General features: G+C 46.7%; 1 protein-coding gene across 1 annotated transcript in view; it reads left to right on the top strand.

The window, feature by feature from the left end:
• The window catches only part of WSCD2 (WSC domain containing 2), a 363,115-nt gene that overhangs the window by 244,546 nt on the left and 100,056 nt on the right, over positions 1–18,513 (top strand). The window contains exon 6 of the mRNA XM_030219890.1: positions 11,288–11,462. Within this exon, the coding sequence (XP_030075750.1) occupies positions 11,288–11,462 (175 nt within the window). The remainder of the gene's footprint in view (positions 1–11,287; positions 11,463–18,513) is intronic.

Genomic DNA, 18,513 nt, shown 5'->3' with positions numbered 1-18,513 from the left:
GTGCCTCGCTTACTCTCTTGCTAAAAAGACTTGTCAGCGGCAGAGATAGATGCCCTCTCGTATCCAGATATTTATCTCTGATGGAATCCCTCCGCTCAGTTGGCCTCTGTATTCTCACTAGTGGTCTGGTGGTTGAGATTGAGCATTCTTCCTGCAGGTATGCCGGGAGCATATACACAGTGACCAGTTTTTTGATGGCTGCATCTGTGAAAATATATATGTATATTTATAGTTCTACTACATAAGTACATATGTAATTCCACACTGGGAAAAGCTCAAAGGTCCTATTGAGCCCACCTTTCTGTCCACGGCCAATCCAGACCATGAGCACCTGGCTAGATTCCTAAACGTACAAACATTCTATACATGTTGTTCCTGGAACTGTGTAGTGTTTTATGGACTTCTATATGTTTCTAACAGATGAAAGGTACTAACAAGTGTCTACTGTTGATTTATTCCCGTTTTCACTAATTGGGGTCTACAACAAGAGTCTCAGGTGATTGGCTTGCAGAGGCAACAGCTACAGATGATTCTTTCTCTCTCAGTTGAATTGCGCTCTGAGATATGTTTTTTTTTTCATGTTGGGTAACTGCAGCGGCTGTCAGTTTATTTGGACCTTCAGTCTAGTTTGCAGCAAGGATTTAGGTACCTTCTTCTTCTGCATAGTATTTAACTGCATTCTTGTTTTTACCTATTTAGCTTCTAGTGATCAGGTACTTTCTCACTGACAGGCTTTACATACTTCCAATCTGTTGCTAGGTCAGCAATAGTCTACAATATCTGGAGTATTGTACTTCAGGATTTCGGTTTCCACTTTCTCAGCTGAGGTAGATTCATTGCAGTTTTTTGTTGCCAGGCGGCTCTGCTTCTACCTTTGTCATCCTTCTTTCAGTTGTTTTTTCTCGAGTCTCTCTGTCCTTTGCGCTGCACTGATGCGGTAGGGGACAATGTTCAGCGTCGCTTGGACTTTTCAGCTTCAGCTTTTTTGCTTTGTAGTCATTCTATTTAGTTTATTGGCGGTTCTTGGATCGTCAAGCTTTGGCTTCGTATTCATCCTAGTTTGGGTGTCTTCAGGGACTCTACCACATTCTCAATGTCTGTCCCTCCCGTAAGATTACTGCTTTGGTACTTCCCAACAGTCCAATCCTGGTCCGGTCCGGAGGGATGCTAAGGAAGGAGAAATTAGATCTTACCTGCTAATTTGCTTTCCTTTAGTCCCTCCGGACCGGACCAGGCCCCTCCCATGTTCTGTCAACTCTTTAGATTCTTTTATTAAGTTTGGAAGTGTATTCGTTCCTTTAGCACACGTGGAATGTTTAAAAAAAAAAAAAAAGACTTTGCGTGGTCCATACCACTTCTCTGGTGATTGCTGGTGAGCTCGGTTGCTGGAATATATATAAAACCTTAATGGGTCATACCATTTCTCTGGTGAGAGTTGCTGGTGAGTTCAGTTGCTGGAATATATATAAAGCCTTAAATATGTCATACCACTTCTCTGCCGAGAGTTGCTGGTGAGCTCAGTTGCTGGAATATATATATATAAAACCTTAATGGGTCATACCACTTCTCTGGTGAGAGTTGCTGGTGAGTTCAGTTGCTGGAATATATATAAAGCCTTAAATATGTCATACCACCACTTCTCTGGTGAGAGTTGCTGGTGAGTTCAGTTGCTGGAATATATATAAAGCCTTAAATATGTCATACCACTTCTCTGCCGAGAGTTGCTGGTGAGCTCAGTTGATGGAATATATATGAAACCTTAAGTGAGTCATACCACTTCTCTGGTGAGAGTTGCTGGTGAGCTCTAATATGAATGGGCCATGCCACTTCTCTGGTGAGAGTTGCTGGTGAGCTCTAATATGAATGGGCCATGCCACTTCTGTGGTGAGAGTTGCTGGCGAGCTCTAATATGAATGGGCCATGCCACTTCTGTGGTGAGAGTTGCTGGCGAGCTCTAATACAAATGGGCCATGCCACTTCTCTGGTGAGAGTTGCTGGTGAGCTCTAATACAAATGGGCCATACCACTTCTCTGGTGAGAGTTGCTGGTGAGCTCTAGTACTCGGTTTTGCCGAGGAATTTGTGGCTGCTAGGATTCCATACGGCACAGAAGTTCTTTCTTTCTTTCCTGCTTTGTTATTCAAATACTGAGGCTAAGGTCACATGGCCAGGGCTCCTATTGGCTCTCTAGAGTCAGAGGTTTTTCTCAGTCTCCACCTGCTGGTAGGCGGGCACAACCCAACAGTCCAATCCTGGTCCGGTCCGGAGGGACTAAAGGAAAGCAAATTAGCAGGTAAGATCTAATTTCTCCTTAGCTGTGGTTTAAAGAACGCTATGCATGTATGCCTTCTTGTTTCTACCTTGGTAACTCATATAAGTGGTAGCTGACTACACAGGCTGCGGAACTGTGGAAAAGTACTCCTGGATCAGCTGCTGGCGCACGGCATTTCCCCTGGTTACATCGGATCCTCTGTCTAAGGGGGTTATGTCCACTTCTGGAGGCACTACTATCTCGATCTCTAGGTGATGCTTCAGTGCGATGTTATGCAGCATGCAGCACACAGTCACTATATCCGCCACCTTATCAGGGGAATATTGCAGGGATCCACCGGAAATGTGCAAGCAGCGAAACCGGCTCTTTAGTACCCCGAATGTCCGCTCAATAGTACATCTAGTCGAGATGTGTGACTCGTTGTAGCGCTTCTCTGCCTCCGAACGGGGCATTGTGAGCGGGGTCAGTAACCATGTTTTAGATCCATATCTGGCATCCCCTGCAGAAACACAACAATACATTGCTATCAGCGTCTAACAGTGTGCCAAACAGAGGCCTCTCACAGCTGTGTAGTGCCACTTTTAAAACAGGTGTCATATGCATCCCCTCCTGCACCACTGCCACATCTGTTAGAAAACAAAAAAACACTCACCAAGAAGCCACCCTTGTCCAAAATGCCCCTCGGCAAACTTCTTCCCCAGCGCACTGTTTGACAAGATGTAAGAGTCATGGCAGCTCCACAGATAACATGACACAACATCGAGGATCCTATGGTTTGCATCGCACACTGCTTGCACATTCAGCGAGTGTCCCATCTTGCAGTTACGGTACTGCATTTCTTGATCCATAGGCAGGGTGAAGGCAACATGTGTGCAGTCAGTAGCCCCCAGGACATTGGGTATGCCAGCAATCTTGTAAAAGTCCTGCTTGAGCCTCCTCCGCATTTTTTCAGGGCTCGCAGCACCTGCAACATAGAGCAAAGGTGTGTATTTGGCCATGCACTTTTTAAACAGTGAGAAAGATGAGAAAGGGGTGTAACAAAGGGGGGAGGAGGGCAGAGCAGACACCGTGGACGCAAGATAGGGAGGGGGTAGTATGAAATTCAGAGTAGTACCTGTGTTAGATGTCTTGAAACAGTAGACTGGTCCATGCCGCTGTTACCCCCCTAATACATGCTGGAATGTCCCTGTGGCAAGGAACTGCAGAACAATCAGCAGCTTCACCAGCCCAGGTACTGCATGAGATCTTGCAGTGGGTGGGTCAATATCAGCTCGTATTTCCTCAATATCAGCTCGTATTTCCTCGTACAGCTCATATATAGCCGTTATGGACAAATGGTAGTCATGTACTATTTTCCTGTCTGACATGTCTTCCAAAACCACCCATGGACGAAACACACGTGGGCGAGGGTGGAGGCGAGGACGAATGTGGGCAGGGTCTTCATGACTTGGCTCCTGTCCTGGCCTGCCAGCTTGTCGCCTGGCAGCTTGTTGCCTCCCAGCAAAAGAGTCCAGTTGTGCCAGGAAAAATCCGCCATCCATTTCCAAGTTGTGGTGAGACACGTGTAAGACAAACGTGATGATAGCACGCAGATTTGCGCGCCACTTGTTAATGACGTACAATATGTACGTAATATATATGCGTACATACAGCCAATGCGTGGAGACGTAGATCTTGAAGGTAGAAGCCGATTGGTTTGTCTGTGTTCTTCCTCCCGCCCACCACAAGTCAGGAAATTCACATAGATTCATGCTGTATTTCTGATCACATGTTGGCTTCACCCCCCCCCCCCCCCCCCCCCGTTTCCATCAACTTGTTGTTAGTTTTTTATGTACTACAGTTTCTATTATTTCTATCCCCTGGCTGTCTAATAACCCACCCCCCACACAACCTCTTGGAAAAAAAACACCACAAGAACACACAGAATAGTCTCAACACAAAAAAACTTCATAAATTTACAATAATATATAAAGCAGGCAGGGGATATATACACAGTATATACAAGTGGGGGGGGGGAGGATATATCACAGAGGGGGGAATGATGGGAGGGGATGTATATACACTATATACAAGGGGGGAGGATATATTACAGAGGGGGAAATGATGGGAGGGGATATATATACAATATATACAGGGGGGGAGGATATATTACAGAGGGGGAAATGATGGGAGGGGATATATGTACAATATATACAAGGGATGGAATATATACTACGGGGGGGGGGGGGGGAAATTTGGGGCTGGAGAGGGGGAGGAGATGAGCTCAAGGACGCTGTACTTGGGAGGACAGATACTGGAGCATCTTGGAAAGGCCCTCCAGTGTCTGCCCTCCCATGTGCAACACCTCTGCCATCTGGATTTCCTCAGGGGAAAGGTTGGTACGGGCGAGAGGGATGGGAGATGAGGCGCAGTCCACAAGGGTGGGAGTGGGAGGGATAGGGGAGGAGGATCGGGTGTGGGTGGGATCAGGGGGAATGGGGAGAGGTACCATGGTCAAGGGTAGGAGTGGGAGGGATAGGGGAAGTGGATCTGGCGAGGGTGGGAGCAAGGGGAATGGGGGAGACACTGCGGTCAAGGGTAGCGGGTGGATGAGAGGGGATGTCCTCGATGTCCTCCCCTGTGAGGTCCACCACGGCACCTGCCAGTAAAGACAAAAGAAGGACTGTTAGAAAACTTCCTCACGGACAGCTTTAACATGCACACACCGGCGTAGGCAATAATCCTTTTGAAACTCACCATATACAACTATGATGTCCATCTCGAATAGCTCCAGGAGGGGGTGACTTCCTCGGGGGAGGTGGAGGCCCCAGCATGGCTTTGGGAAAGGGGGAGGGAAGTCCGAGGGGGAGCGTGGGAGGGGGTAGCAGGGGTGTGGGGGAGGGCTGGTAGGATGGGGAAGAGGGGGTTCAACAGACGGGGGGGGAGAGGAGGGCTGGTGGGACTGTGCGGCGGGGGGGAGACGGGGGAGAGGAGGGCTGGTGGGACTGTATGGCTGGGGGGAGGAGGCAGGGGGGCTCTGTGTGGGGAGGAGGAGAGGCAAGGTGAAAAGGGCTGTGTGTTGGGGCGGGCAGCCGCATCAGTGGGGTTTTTTGGGATCTCTTGGGTGGGGGGGGGGGGGGGAGGGACCAGAAGACGGGCCGGGACGGACAAGGGCATAAGGCAAGGGATCCAGACCAGGGGTAGGACCAGAAGGGTGGGGAGGAGCAGCACCTGCCAGGGACCCCTCATCATCATCATCTTTTTTTTTTTTTGTTACATTTGTACCCTGCGCTTTCCCACTCATGGCAGGCTCAATGCGGCTTACATGGGGCAATGGAGGGTTAAGTGACTTGCCCAGAGTCACAAGGAGCTGCCTGTGCATGAAGTGGGAATCGAACTCAGTTCCCCAGGACCAAAGTCCACCACCCTAACCACTAGGCCACTCATCCTCTGAAGAAGACATTTCTGCAGAGACAAAGAAATATCAGTACCCCAGGGGATTATCAAATCTCATGTTGCAGTTAAAAACTCATGGCAAACCAACAAGTATCTGGGCTGTTGTCAAGGTTAGCCTTTACCTCCTGGAGCCATTCCTGGTGGTCCTTCCTCAACGCACGTGCATGTTTCTTCAGCTCTTCAACCTGTAAAACAAGAAGAAGGGCTGTGTCATATCAAGTCAAAAGAAATATATATAAAAAAAAGCAATGATGTACTGGCTTTTTTTTTTTACATGCACCCCCAATTCCACTAATACTCATTAGCTCAACCCCACCTTCTAGAAAATACCTTTTTTTTTACACGCACATTATGACCGTTCATATATGCTGAGGGCGAGCACGCATCCCAATTCCACAAATGCTCATTAGCTCCACCCCACCTTCTAGAAAATGCTTTTTTTTTTTACACGCACATTACGAACGTCCATGTATAATATGCTGGTAATACTTACGGATCTTGGGTAGGAAGAACGCCTGTTAAACAGACGTTGCAGCACTTCCCAGCCCTTATCTATTCTATTTATGTCACGCCTCTTTCCCGGTCGGGGGAATAATCGCTTATCGTTTATGACGAATAGCTGTGCTAGCACATCCATGTCGGAGAAGTTGGGCTTTCTCCCACGTGCAGCCATGACTTCTCCGACAAATGTGCACACGCGCGTACCCACGCATATATAGCACGTCGGAGGCTTATGCACGCACTACATGGACGTGTTATGACGTGCTTATGACAGCTCTGGACTCTGAGCACACGTTCAATATATCACGGTAAAGGGTTCGGATTGCTTTTGTGCATGCGTCGGAAACGGTAGTGCATCGCAACGTGTCCACATTACTATAGTAGTTAGCTCATTTGCATTCCGTTTTCGTTAGTTGCTACCGTGATAGGAAAATGGCTCAGAGAACCCTTTTGTGCATGTCACGGTTTACTACTTGCTCGTTGAACTGGCTAGAACCAGTTTGAAAACCACGTTGTTGGCTCCTTAAGTTTAGTGCATCTACCCCTTAAAGTTTGCACACACCAGGAAGAATGTAAATCTGCTCTGTTCAAAGGGCTGTCTAAACCTAACAGGCAGGGTGGTACAGTTTCAGGTGAGGGGGGAAGGAAGATAGAAGGCAAAGCAGGATGGAAGATGAAGAGGAAAAAGTGAAGGTTTGTTGGAGTTCCATAGAGAATCTGAGAAAAGACTGCAGGCTACAGCTTTAAAGACAGCGTGAAATGTGGTTAGGAAATGCATGCAATAACCCTGAATGTGGATGACGGAAGAAAGGATGGATCCCAAATATAACTTAGGATGGAGATAAGTTATTCTAATAAGACTGAATTATACACTTGTAAAAGTAGGTAACTTTTTTTATTTTTATGCAATTTAAAATTAAAAAAGTCGAACATATGACTTGAAAAAGGAAACATCAGTGCATGAAAAATGTAACAGACAAATTGCTTTAAGGAAATTATACAAAGAAATATATTAATAATAACCCACAATTACAAAATCTGCTATTGGGGGAGAAAACTCTATATGGAGAGAAAATTAAAGAAAAACCTCTAAAACAAGAGGAAAGAGGAAATAAGCAGAAATCGTGGTAACTTAAAGTTCAGCCTATAATATATATCACAGGTTCAAAAGTCTACTAAATAGGGGAAATTCAGATTATACCTCCTCAGAGACCAGGAGAAGCAGTCTTGTGACTGAGAAATGCAATCATTTGTGACAGTTCAAAAAAATATATACTTATCAGGGTCGACACTGAGCCGACAGTGATCAGTGTTTTGCTGACCACCGGTAATGTAATGCCTGGAAATTCACTGCCGGGCCATGTCCGGGCACCAGCATTGACTTTACGGATTTGTGGAGCTGGCTAAAGCATAGCCAGTTAAGTGTAATATTCAAGACTTAATCAGCTGTGCAGCACTGCATAAAGATAGGAATGACTTTTATGTGGTCCTACTTATTATTTTGGCCAGTTAAGTGCCAAATATCAACACTTGACAGGCCAAGTGCTGACTCTGCCCTGGAACGCCCCCAAAATAGCCAGTTTTGAGTTCAGCACTAACCCCCGGATTCTATATAACATGGCCTAAAGCGTTCCATGCCGAAATCCAAGCGGATTCTACAACAGAGTGTAACTTAATTGGCTTAAGAAGCCAATCAGCGTTGTTAACATCACTTAACAAGCAATAATGAGCACTAACTGACAATAATTAGAATTTACACCCACAAATCGCAGAGCGCCTAAATGTTTAATGCACACAGGCAAAAAGGGGCGTGATTGGGGGGGGGGCGGGGAAATGGGCATTTCATGGGCATTCTGAAATTTATGCACGTAGTTATAGAATATAGCTCACTGTGCCTAAATCTACGCTCTGGGGTTTAAGCCATGCTTTTGTTGGTGTAAATGGATGCACGTAGTTTTAGGCGCTGGGATATCAACTAAGCGTATTCTAAATCTAGGCACCGCTTATAGAGTACACTTATCGGAAATGGGCCCCCACAGATTTAGCCCTGGCTCCCTCTACTTTCGACCCTCCCCTGCTACTTTCGATCCGTCCTCCCGCCGCCAACGACCTTCCTCCGCTGCCGCTAGGTACCTTTGCTGGTGGGGGTCCCCAACCTCCGCCAGACAAAGTCTTCTTCAGCGCCGGTCTCCGGCACCTTCACTGATCTGTTTCTGGCAGTCCTGACTCCAGACGTCCTGCGTGCACGTCCTGTATGTAGCCCCGCTTCTGTTGCTTCCACGTTGGATTTTGCGGATCGTCTGCCTTGTTTTCTTTACAGGGGTTTACAGAGTCACAATTTGTCGTGTTAGAAATAATTTTATAACTGCACACATTGGTAAAAAGTGTATGCATACATTTCTCTGTGCAGGCATTGCTGGATTTTCAAAATGAAAGTATGCACATATTACCATTTTGAAAATTACCTGAGGAAATTTACATGCTGACATTTACACCAGTTCTTTGGAGCGCACAGCTGTTCCAGGTGGGAATGCATTCACGCGTTTCAGTTTTCACAATCAAACATATAAATGGCAAGAGGCGTACTCGCAAATGCGCAGTAGAGACCTTCTCTGTCCCGCCCCCGCGTCAATACGTGATGACGGGGGCGGGACAGAGAGGGAACCTGCGCACCTGTGAGTGAGAGAACTACCGTCGCCACCGCTCCCCCCCCCCCCCAGGGTTGCCGCTACCGCTCCCCCCACCCATCCGGAGTCGCCGCCGCCACCCACCCAACCTGGGTACCTGGCTTCACTATTCAAACCGCCGGATCGCAGCACACAGCTCATCTGAGCTGCCGTTGGCCTTCCTTACCTGCCTGTGTCCCGCCCTCGCCGACGTTACGTCACACGAAGGTGGAACACACGCAGAGAAGAAGGAAGTCCAACGGCAGCTCAGATGAGCTGTGTGCTGCGTTCCGGCGGTTTGAATAGTGAAGCCAGGTACCCTGCCCGGGTGGAGGGGGGGGGGGCGGCGGCGGCGGCGACTCCGGGGGGGGGGGGGGGGCGGCGGCGACCTATCCAGAGGGGGGCCTTTTAACCCCCCCTTCCTTTACTAGCCCGTTTTTACGGGCTCAACGGCTAGTTATTCTATAAAGCGTTCCTCAACCAGCCTTCAGCAGGGCTACCCAATGGCGTAGCAAGGGGGGGGCGGGAGGGGAGGTCCGTCCCGGGTGTCAGCTCGGGGGGGGGTGTTCCCTGCCAGTTCCCCCCCCCCCCGGTGCAGCACGATGACACCCCCCCCCCAGACCCAGTGCCTACCCTCCTCAGCTCCCTCCAACTAGCTGAGCACCCTACCTTCAAAGAAATTTCAGATGCCGTGGAGAGGCGAGGCGCAGCGCCTCGCGCCTGCAAGTAAAAGAAGCGAGGATCGTCATCGGGCCTTCCCTCACGCTGTCTGTTCCGCCCTCCGCTGACGCAACTTCCTATTTCCGCAAGGGCGTGACAGACAGCGTGATGGAAGGCCCGATGACGATCCTCGCTTCTTTTACTTGCAGGCGCGAGGCGCTGTGCCTCGCCTCTCCACGGCTTACGAAATTTCTTTAAAGGTAGGGTGCTCAGCTGGTTGGAGGGAGCTGAGGAGGGTAGGCAATGGGTCAGGGGGGTGTTGATGCGCTGAGGGGGGTGTCATCGTGCTGCACCTGGGGGGGGTGCAACGACGATCCACCCCGGGTGGCAGCCCTCCTTGCTACGCCACTGGGGCTACCGAGAGACAGAGCTGGGCCGCCACTGCCCTCCCCATTCTCCTTCCCCCCACCCCACTCAGGCAGCCACCTCCACCCACCCTTTACCTTCCTGCGTCTGCTCCTCCCTGGGTCTGTCACTCTCCTGCTTCTGTGTGCCAGACCCTGTTATTGTGTTAACCCAATCACTCAGGTTCTGACATACAGATGCAGGAGAGAGGCAGACCCTGGCACCAGCCCCCCTTGGAGACTGGGCCCAAGGAATCTCCTCCCCCCTCCCCAATCTCAGCAGCCCTGCAGATAAAGTTACAAGCGATACATATACATTTACCTGTATAGTAGACAAGCGGTTGCTAAAAGCTTATTTTTGTGGGCAAAGCACTGATTTATCTTGATTTCTATAGTTAGCTTTCTATTGGTTAAAAACAAATAAGGCGGCATGTATCCACTGGAAGTATCTATTAACTATTGATCATCATGCAAGTCTCTGAGGTAGTTATAAAACCAGAACTATTGCATGAGCAGCATAGAAGAAAGAGTTATTGTAAACAATTTCACCTTGCACACAGTGCTCTTCAGTTGCTTTGGATTTTGCACATAATTTGCCATGTGTGAATGACAGTAATAGACTCTCTCACTCAGGGGCGTAGCCAGACACCCAATTTTGGGTGGGCCTGGGCCCAAGATGGGTGGGCAGAAGAACCTCGCCCCATCCCAGAGGTGATTTGGTCTCTCGCCTGCATGCCAAATGGTCTCTCAAACATCCCCCCTTTCCTGTATACCTTTTAAATAGCATATTTTCACCAGCAGCGAGCAGCAACTAATACACACTGCTCATTTTGGCCCCACACCCTTCCCTCTGATGCAACCTCCTGTTTCCACCTAGGCAGAAATACATCAGAGGGAAGGCTGTGAGGCCGGTGCGAGCAGTATGTATGTCACTACTCACTGCAGGTGAAGATCTGCTACTTACAAGGTATGCAGGAGGGACACTTCTTGGGAGTTTTCGGCTGGTGGGGCATCATAGGTATGCTGCTACTGGGTGGGCCTGAACCCAAAGTGGGTGGGCCTGGGCCTACCCAAGCCCACCCTTGGCTACGCCACTGCTCTCACTAGAGCTCTAATCCTTGACCAATGTGGCATTTCATGAGTGGGCTGGAGGACTTTGCTAACAAAATTTTAGAGAAGCTTCAGATGAGAACAGAAGCCCAGGAATACAGATGGAACCTCCCCCTCCCCCACCCCGATAAATAGAATTTGTAGCTACTCTTGGTAAAATCACCCATGCCAGGTGGTCACCTGCCCTCTCATACTGCAGCCGGCTAAACTGAGCTAGTTTTGTAACTTGCTTTCCCACAGGAATATCCCTTGGCAGCCCTTGCAGGAACTTTCTGTCACTGCGGTTTCCCCACGACATACTTCACGCTTCACGAACGGGAGGATGAGCAGCTCTGTGCTCAGAAGTGCAGTAGTGAAGATTTTGAGAGCTGTGGGAACTCGGAGTACTTCATAGTTTATCAAACCCAAGTACAAGGTATGGCTTTACAGGCTCTTTTCAGTGCCTTTTTTTCACTTTGCTCTTATTAGATTATCAAAGCCACAGAGAAAAGCCAAAGAATATGCAGGAAGTGTGGAGAGTGCTGGCAGAAATATTTTTCATTTTGATGGTTGTTTGTATCTCATTTGTTAAGTTTAGGATGGGTTGTCTATTTTTAATGTGCAGGGGGGGGGGAAGCATGTACTGTTTCATGCTAGTGCACGTTAAAACCAAATAGCACGCACAAAAACATGTGGAGGGTGATTCTTTTGTCCTTTCCTATTTTAGCTTTGGCGTTCTTTTTCTGTTGAAATATAACTTGAAATGTAAACTGCTCAGAAGGTTATTGCCATGGGCAATACATCAAATTTTAAATGAAACTTCTATAAAGTGGTGCCTGTTTTTAGACATTAGGGGTCCTTTTACTAAGCTGCAGTAAGCACTAGCGCATGCTTACTGCAGCTTTTACCGCAGTGCATACTGAGGTGTGCCACGGTAAGTTGCAAACGTGCAGGCACTGCCTACACGATAAAAAATGTTTAATTCTTTGGCTGAAGGGGCATGTTTGGGGGACGGAGTGCGGGCGTTTCTATGCTAACCAGCACATCTGCATTGCTATACACTAACTGACTAGTGCAGGATTAGTGCAGGAGCCCTTACCGCCTACAAAATAGGTGGCAGTAAGGGCCCATGCACTAATTTTTGTGTGGAGGAGTAGCCTAGTGATTAGTGCAGCGGACCTTGATCCTGGGGAACTGGGTTCAATTCCCACTACAGCTGATCCTGGGGAACTGGGTTCAATTCCCACTACAGCTCCTTGTGACTCTGGGCAAGTCACTTAACCCTCCATTGCCCCAGGTACAAATAAATACCTGTATATACTCTGTAAACTTCTTTGAATGTAGTTGCAAAAACCACAGAAAGGCAGTATATCAAGTCCCATTAACAAGATTCCATGTACAATCTCAAAGAGTAGCAACATTCCATGTAGAACCTAAAGAATAGCAAGATTCCAGAATCCCAAAGAATAAGGAGTGGAGGAGTAGCCTAGGGGTTAGTGCAGTGAACTTTGATTCTGCAAAACTGGGTTCGACTCCCACTGCAGCTCCTTGTGACTCTGGGCAAGTCACTTAACCCTCCATTGCCCCAGGTACAAATAAGTACCTGTATATAATATGTAAACTGCTTTGAATGTAGTTTCAAAAACCAGGTATATCTGGTCCCTTTCCCTAATGGCCACGTGCTGTCGGCAACATTAGCTAGCACATGGCCATTTTCCGGCTGCGGTAGAAATGGCCTTAGCACGCAGGAAGGACCCCTGTAAGGGTGCACTAAGGCTGCTTTCTACCGCAGCTTTGTAAAAGGTCTCCTGAGAAAGCAACTGTTTACTACTACTACTACTTAACATTTCTAAAGCGCTACTAGGGTTACGCAGCGCTGTACAATTTAACATAAAAGGACAGGCCCTGCTCAAAGAGCTTACAATCTAAAGGACAAGTGAGTAGTCAATTCGATAGGGGCAGTCTGGATATCCTGAAGGTAAGAGTTAGGTGCCGAAGGCAGCATTGAAGAGGTGGGCTTTAAGCAGAGACTTGAAGATGGGCAGGGAAGGGGCTTGACGTAAGGGCTCAGGAAGGTTGTTCCAGGCATAGGGTGAGGCGAGGCAGAATGGGCGGAGCCTGGAGTTGGCAGTGGTGGAGAAGGGTACTGAGAGGAGGGATTTGTCCTGTGAACGGAGGTTTCGGGTGGGAACATAAGGGGAGATGAGGGTAGAGAGGTAGTGAGGGGCAGCAGATTGAGTACATTTGTAGGTAAGAAGGAGAAGCTTGAACTGAATGCGGTATCGGATTGGAAGCCAGTGAAGTGACCTGAGAAGAGGGGTGATATGAGTATATTGATTCTGGCGGAATATAAGACGTGCAGCAGAGTTCTGAACAGATTGAAGGGGGGATAGATGGCTAAGTGGGAGTCCGGTGAGGAGTAAGTTGCAGTAGTCAAGGCGAGAGGTAATGAGAGCGTGGACGAGAGTTCGGGTGGTGTGTTCAGAGAGGAAAGGGCGAATTTTGCTGATGTTGAAGAGGAAGAAGCGACAGGTCTTGGCTATCTGCTGGATGTGTGCCGAGAAGGAGAGGGAGGAGTCGAAGATGACTCCGAGGTTGCGGGCAGATGAGACGGGGAGGATGAGGGTGTTATCAACTGAGATAGAAAGTGGAGGAAGAGGAGAAGTGGGTTTTGGTGGAAAGACGATGAGCTCAGTCTTGGACATGTTCAGTTTCAGGTGGCGGTTGGACATCCATGTAGCAATGTCGGTTAAGCAGGCCGATACCTTTGCCTGGGTCTCCGCGGTGATGTCTGGTGTGGAGAGATACAGCTGGGTGTCGTCCGCATAGAGATGATACTGGAAGCCATGAGATGAGATGAGGGAGCCCAGGGAAGAGGTGTTTAGAGCTAGTTCTGTGAAGGAAAGTAGGCCCCTACTTTTCTTAGTAGAATACTAGCATAACAGGTTAAATACATGCCTGTATTTTAGACGTGCCCATTTATAACAGCCATAGAGATGATGTAAATTGCTAAAAATCATGACCTAGATAGCCTTAAGCATTGCATAAGTTACTATCATTTACATGTGTAACTGTGCTCCCCACCTGTACTCTGCCTGTGTGAGTGTCCACTTGCAAAGTACATGCCATTGAAAGTTGCGCATATTTTACACAATGGTGCACAGTTGGAATATTGCTATTTATGCGTGTATGTGGACACGTTTAACACTTTTGTGGCACCTTGAGGCCAAGTGCTATTTTTGGTCTGATGCTGGTACTACATTTAGCTCATAACTGGAAGAATGCTAAGATATTATGCATCTGTTTTGTTGATGTGGATGCGTTTTTCATCGTCTTGTTGTATGTTTGTGATTTTATGAATGTTCACTTTTGCTTTTAATATGGGCTAGTACTGTCGAGCACTATGGCAACGGCAGTTAGCTACAATTTTCTAGAGGCGTATGTATATATTTTTTTGTTTTTAATAGTTCTCTTGTTTTTATTAATGGTTAGGTTTGGTATGATGTGCTCTTGAATGCTTGTGTTCTGTCCTATTATTTCGGCTTTCTTTTCTTTTGTCTTTCTACTATTTTTTTTTTTTTTTGTAATTTGCTTAGATTTGAGTTTGTCCATGAGTTGGTGATTGATCAAATTTCCCAATAAACATAAACATCTGTGGATTGACTGGGTGATAAGATTTTTAAATAAATAAAAAATAAATGTAAATGACTAGAATACAGGCGTTTACATGTGTGTTTGCTGCCTGAATTTAAGCTGCTCCTTAAAGAATTGTCCCCTTAGAAGGTAATTCTATAACACAGCACCTACTAAAGGCGCTGGTTTTGGTGCGTATTTGAAGCCTATAAAGGGGAAAGGGAATTGGGACTTGATATACCGCCTTTCTGAGGTTTTTGCAACTACATTCAAAGCGGTTTACATATATTCAGGTACTTATTTTGTACCAGGGGCAATGGAGGGTTAAGTGACTTCCCAAAGTCACAAGGAGTTGCAGTGGGAATTGAACCCAGTTCCCCAGAATCAGCGTGCGCTGCACTAACCACTAGGCTACTCCTCCACTAGCAGCATTCCATGTAGAAGGCTGCCCTTGCAGATCAGCAACGTGGCTGCGCAGGCTTCTGTTTCTGTGAGTCTGACGTCCTGCACATACGTGCAGGACGTCAGACTCACAGAAACAGAAGCCTGTGCAGCCGCGTTGCTGATCTGCAAGGGCAGCCTTCTACATGGAATGTTGCTAGTGGAATAGCAACATTCCATGTAGAATCTCAAATAGTAGCAACAGAATCTCAATAGTAGCAACATTCCATGTAGAATCTCCAATAGGGAAAGGGAAATGGGACTTTATACCGCCTTTCCGAGGTTTTTGCAACTACATTCAAAGCGGTTTGCATATATTCAGGTACTTATTTTGTACCAGGGGCAATGGAGGGTTAAGTGACTTGCCCAGAGTCACAAGGAGCTGCAGCGGGAATCGAACTCAGTGGGAATCGAACTCAGTTCCCCAGGATCAAAGTCCACTGCACTAACCACTAGGCTACTCCATTCAAAAGAAAAGTAGGTGCCCACTTTCTTTATAGAATACTAACATAAGTAGTCGAAAACACACTGATATGTAATGCATGAGCAATTACACCAGCCTTATAGCCACTGGTCCCTCTATCCTGAGTGGGAGTCCTCCAAATGCATTGCTACCAGTGGGGGTCGGTGTTTCAATATTGTGTTTTCAGTGGCTAAAGACAGGCAGGTTCCCTGGAGTCCTGAAGAGCTTGCCTGTCCCTCTCTGTTGAAAATGTGATAGTGAAACAGTGCCACCCACTAGCAGTACTGCAGGTGGAGGTCTCTCGCTCAGCTTAGAGGGAAACAGTGCTTATAGCTGGTGTAAACATTCATACCTATTTGTGAGCCAGAATGGGCAGTCAGAAATTTTTTGTTTTGTGTCACTTCCCACGTTGTTTCTTGGCATGTTTGGTTTCATTATTTTTGTTTGGCGGGACGAAATGCTTGTTCTTTTGGCCGCTGTCAGAGACAGGATGCTGGGCTCGATGGACCCTTGGTCTGTCCCAGCATGGCGATGCTTATGTCTTATTTGGTCACGAAGCAATTAATAATTTTTCAGAACAAATCAATTCATTGCACCCATACCATTCTGGTTTTTGTGCCAGTCAGAGCACTGAAACTACTCTCTTAGGTTTTACCACCTATATGCATAATCACATATGTCATGGATCATCAGTAATATTTTAACTTATCAGTTGCATTTGATTTGGTAGATCACTTGCGTTTTGTCCCACATTTTCAGGAGATAGGGATTGCAGGTATATGTGGTTTATTTATTTATTAGGATTTATTTACCACCTTTTTGAAGAAATTCACCTGAGACAGTGTAGAGCAAAAATAAGTCACTCATAGGCAATAGACAATTATAGCATTAAAAATATTCAAATAACAGTACATAGTATGGTATAGTATACTACTTATAATGTCAATACATTATATAATAAAACATCTTAATAGACAGCATGGAGTATAGGAAGAGATAGTGGAGGAGTGGCTTAGTGGTTAGAGCACTGGTCTTGCAATCCAGAGGTGGCCGGTTCAAATCCCACTGCTGCTCCTTAGGCAAGTCACTTAACCCTCCATTGCCTCAGGTACAAACTTAGATTGTGAGCCCTCCTGGGACAGAGAAATATCCAGAGTACCTGAATGTAACTCACCTTGAGCTACTACTGAAAAAGGTGTGAGCAAAATCTAAATAAGTATAGACAGATAAGACAGAATAACAGGAGTTAGAAAATAGAGGGGTCAAATTTCAAGAAAGTTGCATGTGAAGTCAGAAGCACATCTCTATATATAAAAGGCACCACCAACGTTCTAAATGAAGCCTTCAGCCGGAAGTGTGAAGGGGGAGAGCTATCCGGTTTCCCCATGAGTGTCTGCCCCACCATCGCCCTCTCTGTAACACAAACAGTGAAGGAAAACACAGCAAAGCACGAAATCAAATCGCTCTCTCTGTAACAGTGAAGGACTCAGAGGGGGGGAGGGAAGAGAGGGCAGAAGCCCTCACTATCTCTGTAACACAAACACAGCAGAGCAGGAAACTTAACACTGAAGGACTCGACTCCCAGGGGTAGGGGACAGAGGGCAGAGGGCAGGGACACACACACTCCCACAAGCACACAGAAGAAAACCTTGCTAGCCCCCGTTTCATTTGCATCAGAAACGGGGCTTTTTTTTACTAGTATAAATATAATCTTAGCTAGGGTAGGAATGGATAAGAAAGTCCTGCTACAGTATATGGAGACCGGTGTTAGTCTTTGTGTGTATGTGACTAGTAAGTTTGATGCATCTTCCATTAAAGGCTTGGGAGAACAGCCAAGCTTTCACCTGCTTCCTGAAATAGAGATAGCCTTGTGTTAAGTGAAGCCTTCCATAGTGTAGGGGCTACTCCAGAGAAGTCTTGCTGGCGAGTGTCATATCATGTGATGTCCTTTGGAGAGGGTGTGGTTAGAGATATTCCTTTGGAGGATCTTGGCAACCTTGGAGGCATGTAGAGAGAGATCCTGTTCTTCAAACACTCTGGCCCATTTCCTTTATGGGGCTTGAAGATCAGATACGGAGTTTTAAATCTTATCTCTGTATTGTACCGGTAGCCAGTGAAGTTTGTGCAGAAACGGTATGATGCGGTCATGTCACCTACAACCATCTATTTTATTAAGTATGTGAATTTTGTTATCCACATAGGATTTTTTTTTTTTAGATATATGGGCTATAAGAGCTTTTACAATAAACAGTCATGCTGCAGCATCCTGAATCAATTGGAGCTGGTGCAAACCCTTTGTATTCACTCCAGTATAGAGTGCATTACAGTAATCTAATCTTGATGTTATCAGGCACGAACCACTGTGACAAGACTTGCCTGCTCAATCTATGGAGAGAGGGAGAGTAGTTGTCACACTGATAGATGCAGCTCTTGAAGGTTGCTCAGATTTGTTGGATCAGTGTAAGTGTCAAGTCCAGCTGTACCCCAAGTGTCCCGACTTGTGATTTAAGGGGGAGTTCATATCTCTGGAAAGAGATTTGGACCCAGAGGAGTTCAGTTTTACTTGGGTTCTGGCAGAGTTTGTTGTTTATAGGCCATTCTTGAATTGCTGTTAAGCAGTAATTCGTTTAAGTTGTACTTAACTGATAGGACTCAAAAAAAAATGTCTTTGCAAAACTCATTCACCATCATATCCCCTCACCTGTTGGAGTACCTCAGGGTTCAGTTGAGGCCCCAATACTTTCCAAACTATTTATGGCTCTGCTTGCCACCTTAATCCAATCACGAGATCATACATCACACATTTACACTGACGACATTCAGATCCTTACTACATATGATTCTCTGCCGAATGATGCCATTTTCTCTATCAACTCGAATAAAGTGCTGTGGTAGCCGCATTAGTCCACCTTTAAAGGTAATAAATAGAAATAAATCAAAACCGAGAAAA

Source organism: Microcaecilia unicolor, chromosome 11 (genome assembly GCF_901765095.1).
Source record: "Microcaecilia unicolor chromosome 11, aMicUni1.1, whole genome shotgun sequence".
In the NCBI taxonomy this organism is placed as follows: Eukaryota; Metazoa; Chordata; class Amphibia; order Gymnophiona; family Siphonopidae; genus Microcaecilia; species Microcaecilia unicolor.
The sequence above is the reverse complement of the archived record's forward strand: the minus strand, read 5'-3'. Positions and strand labels throughout refer to the sequence as shown.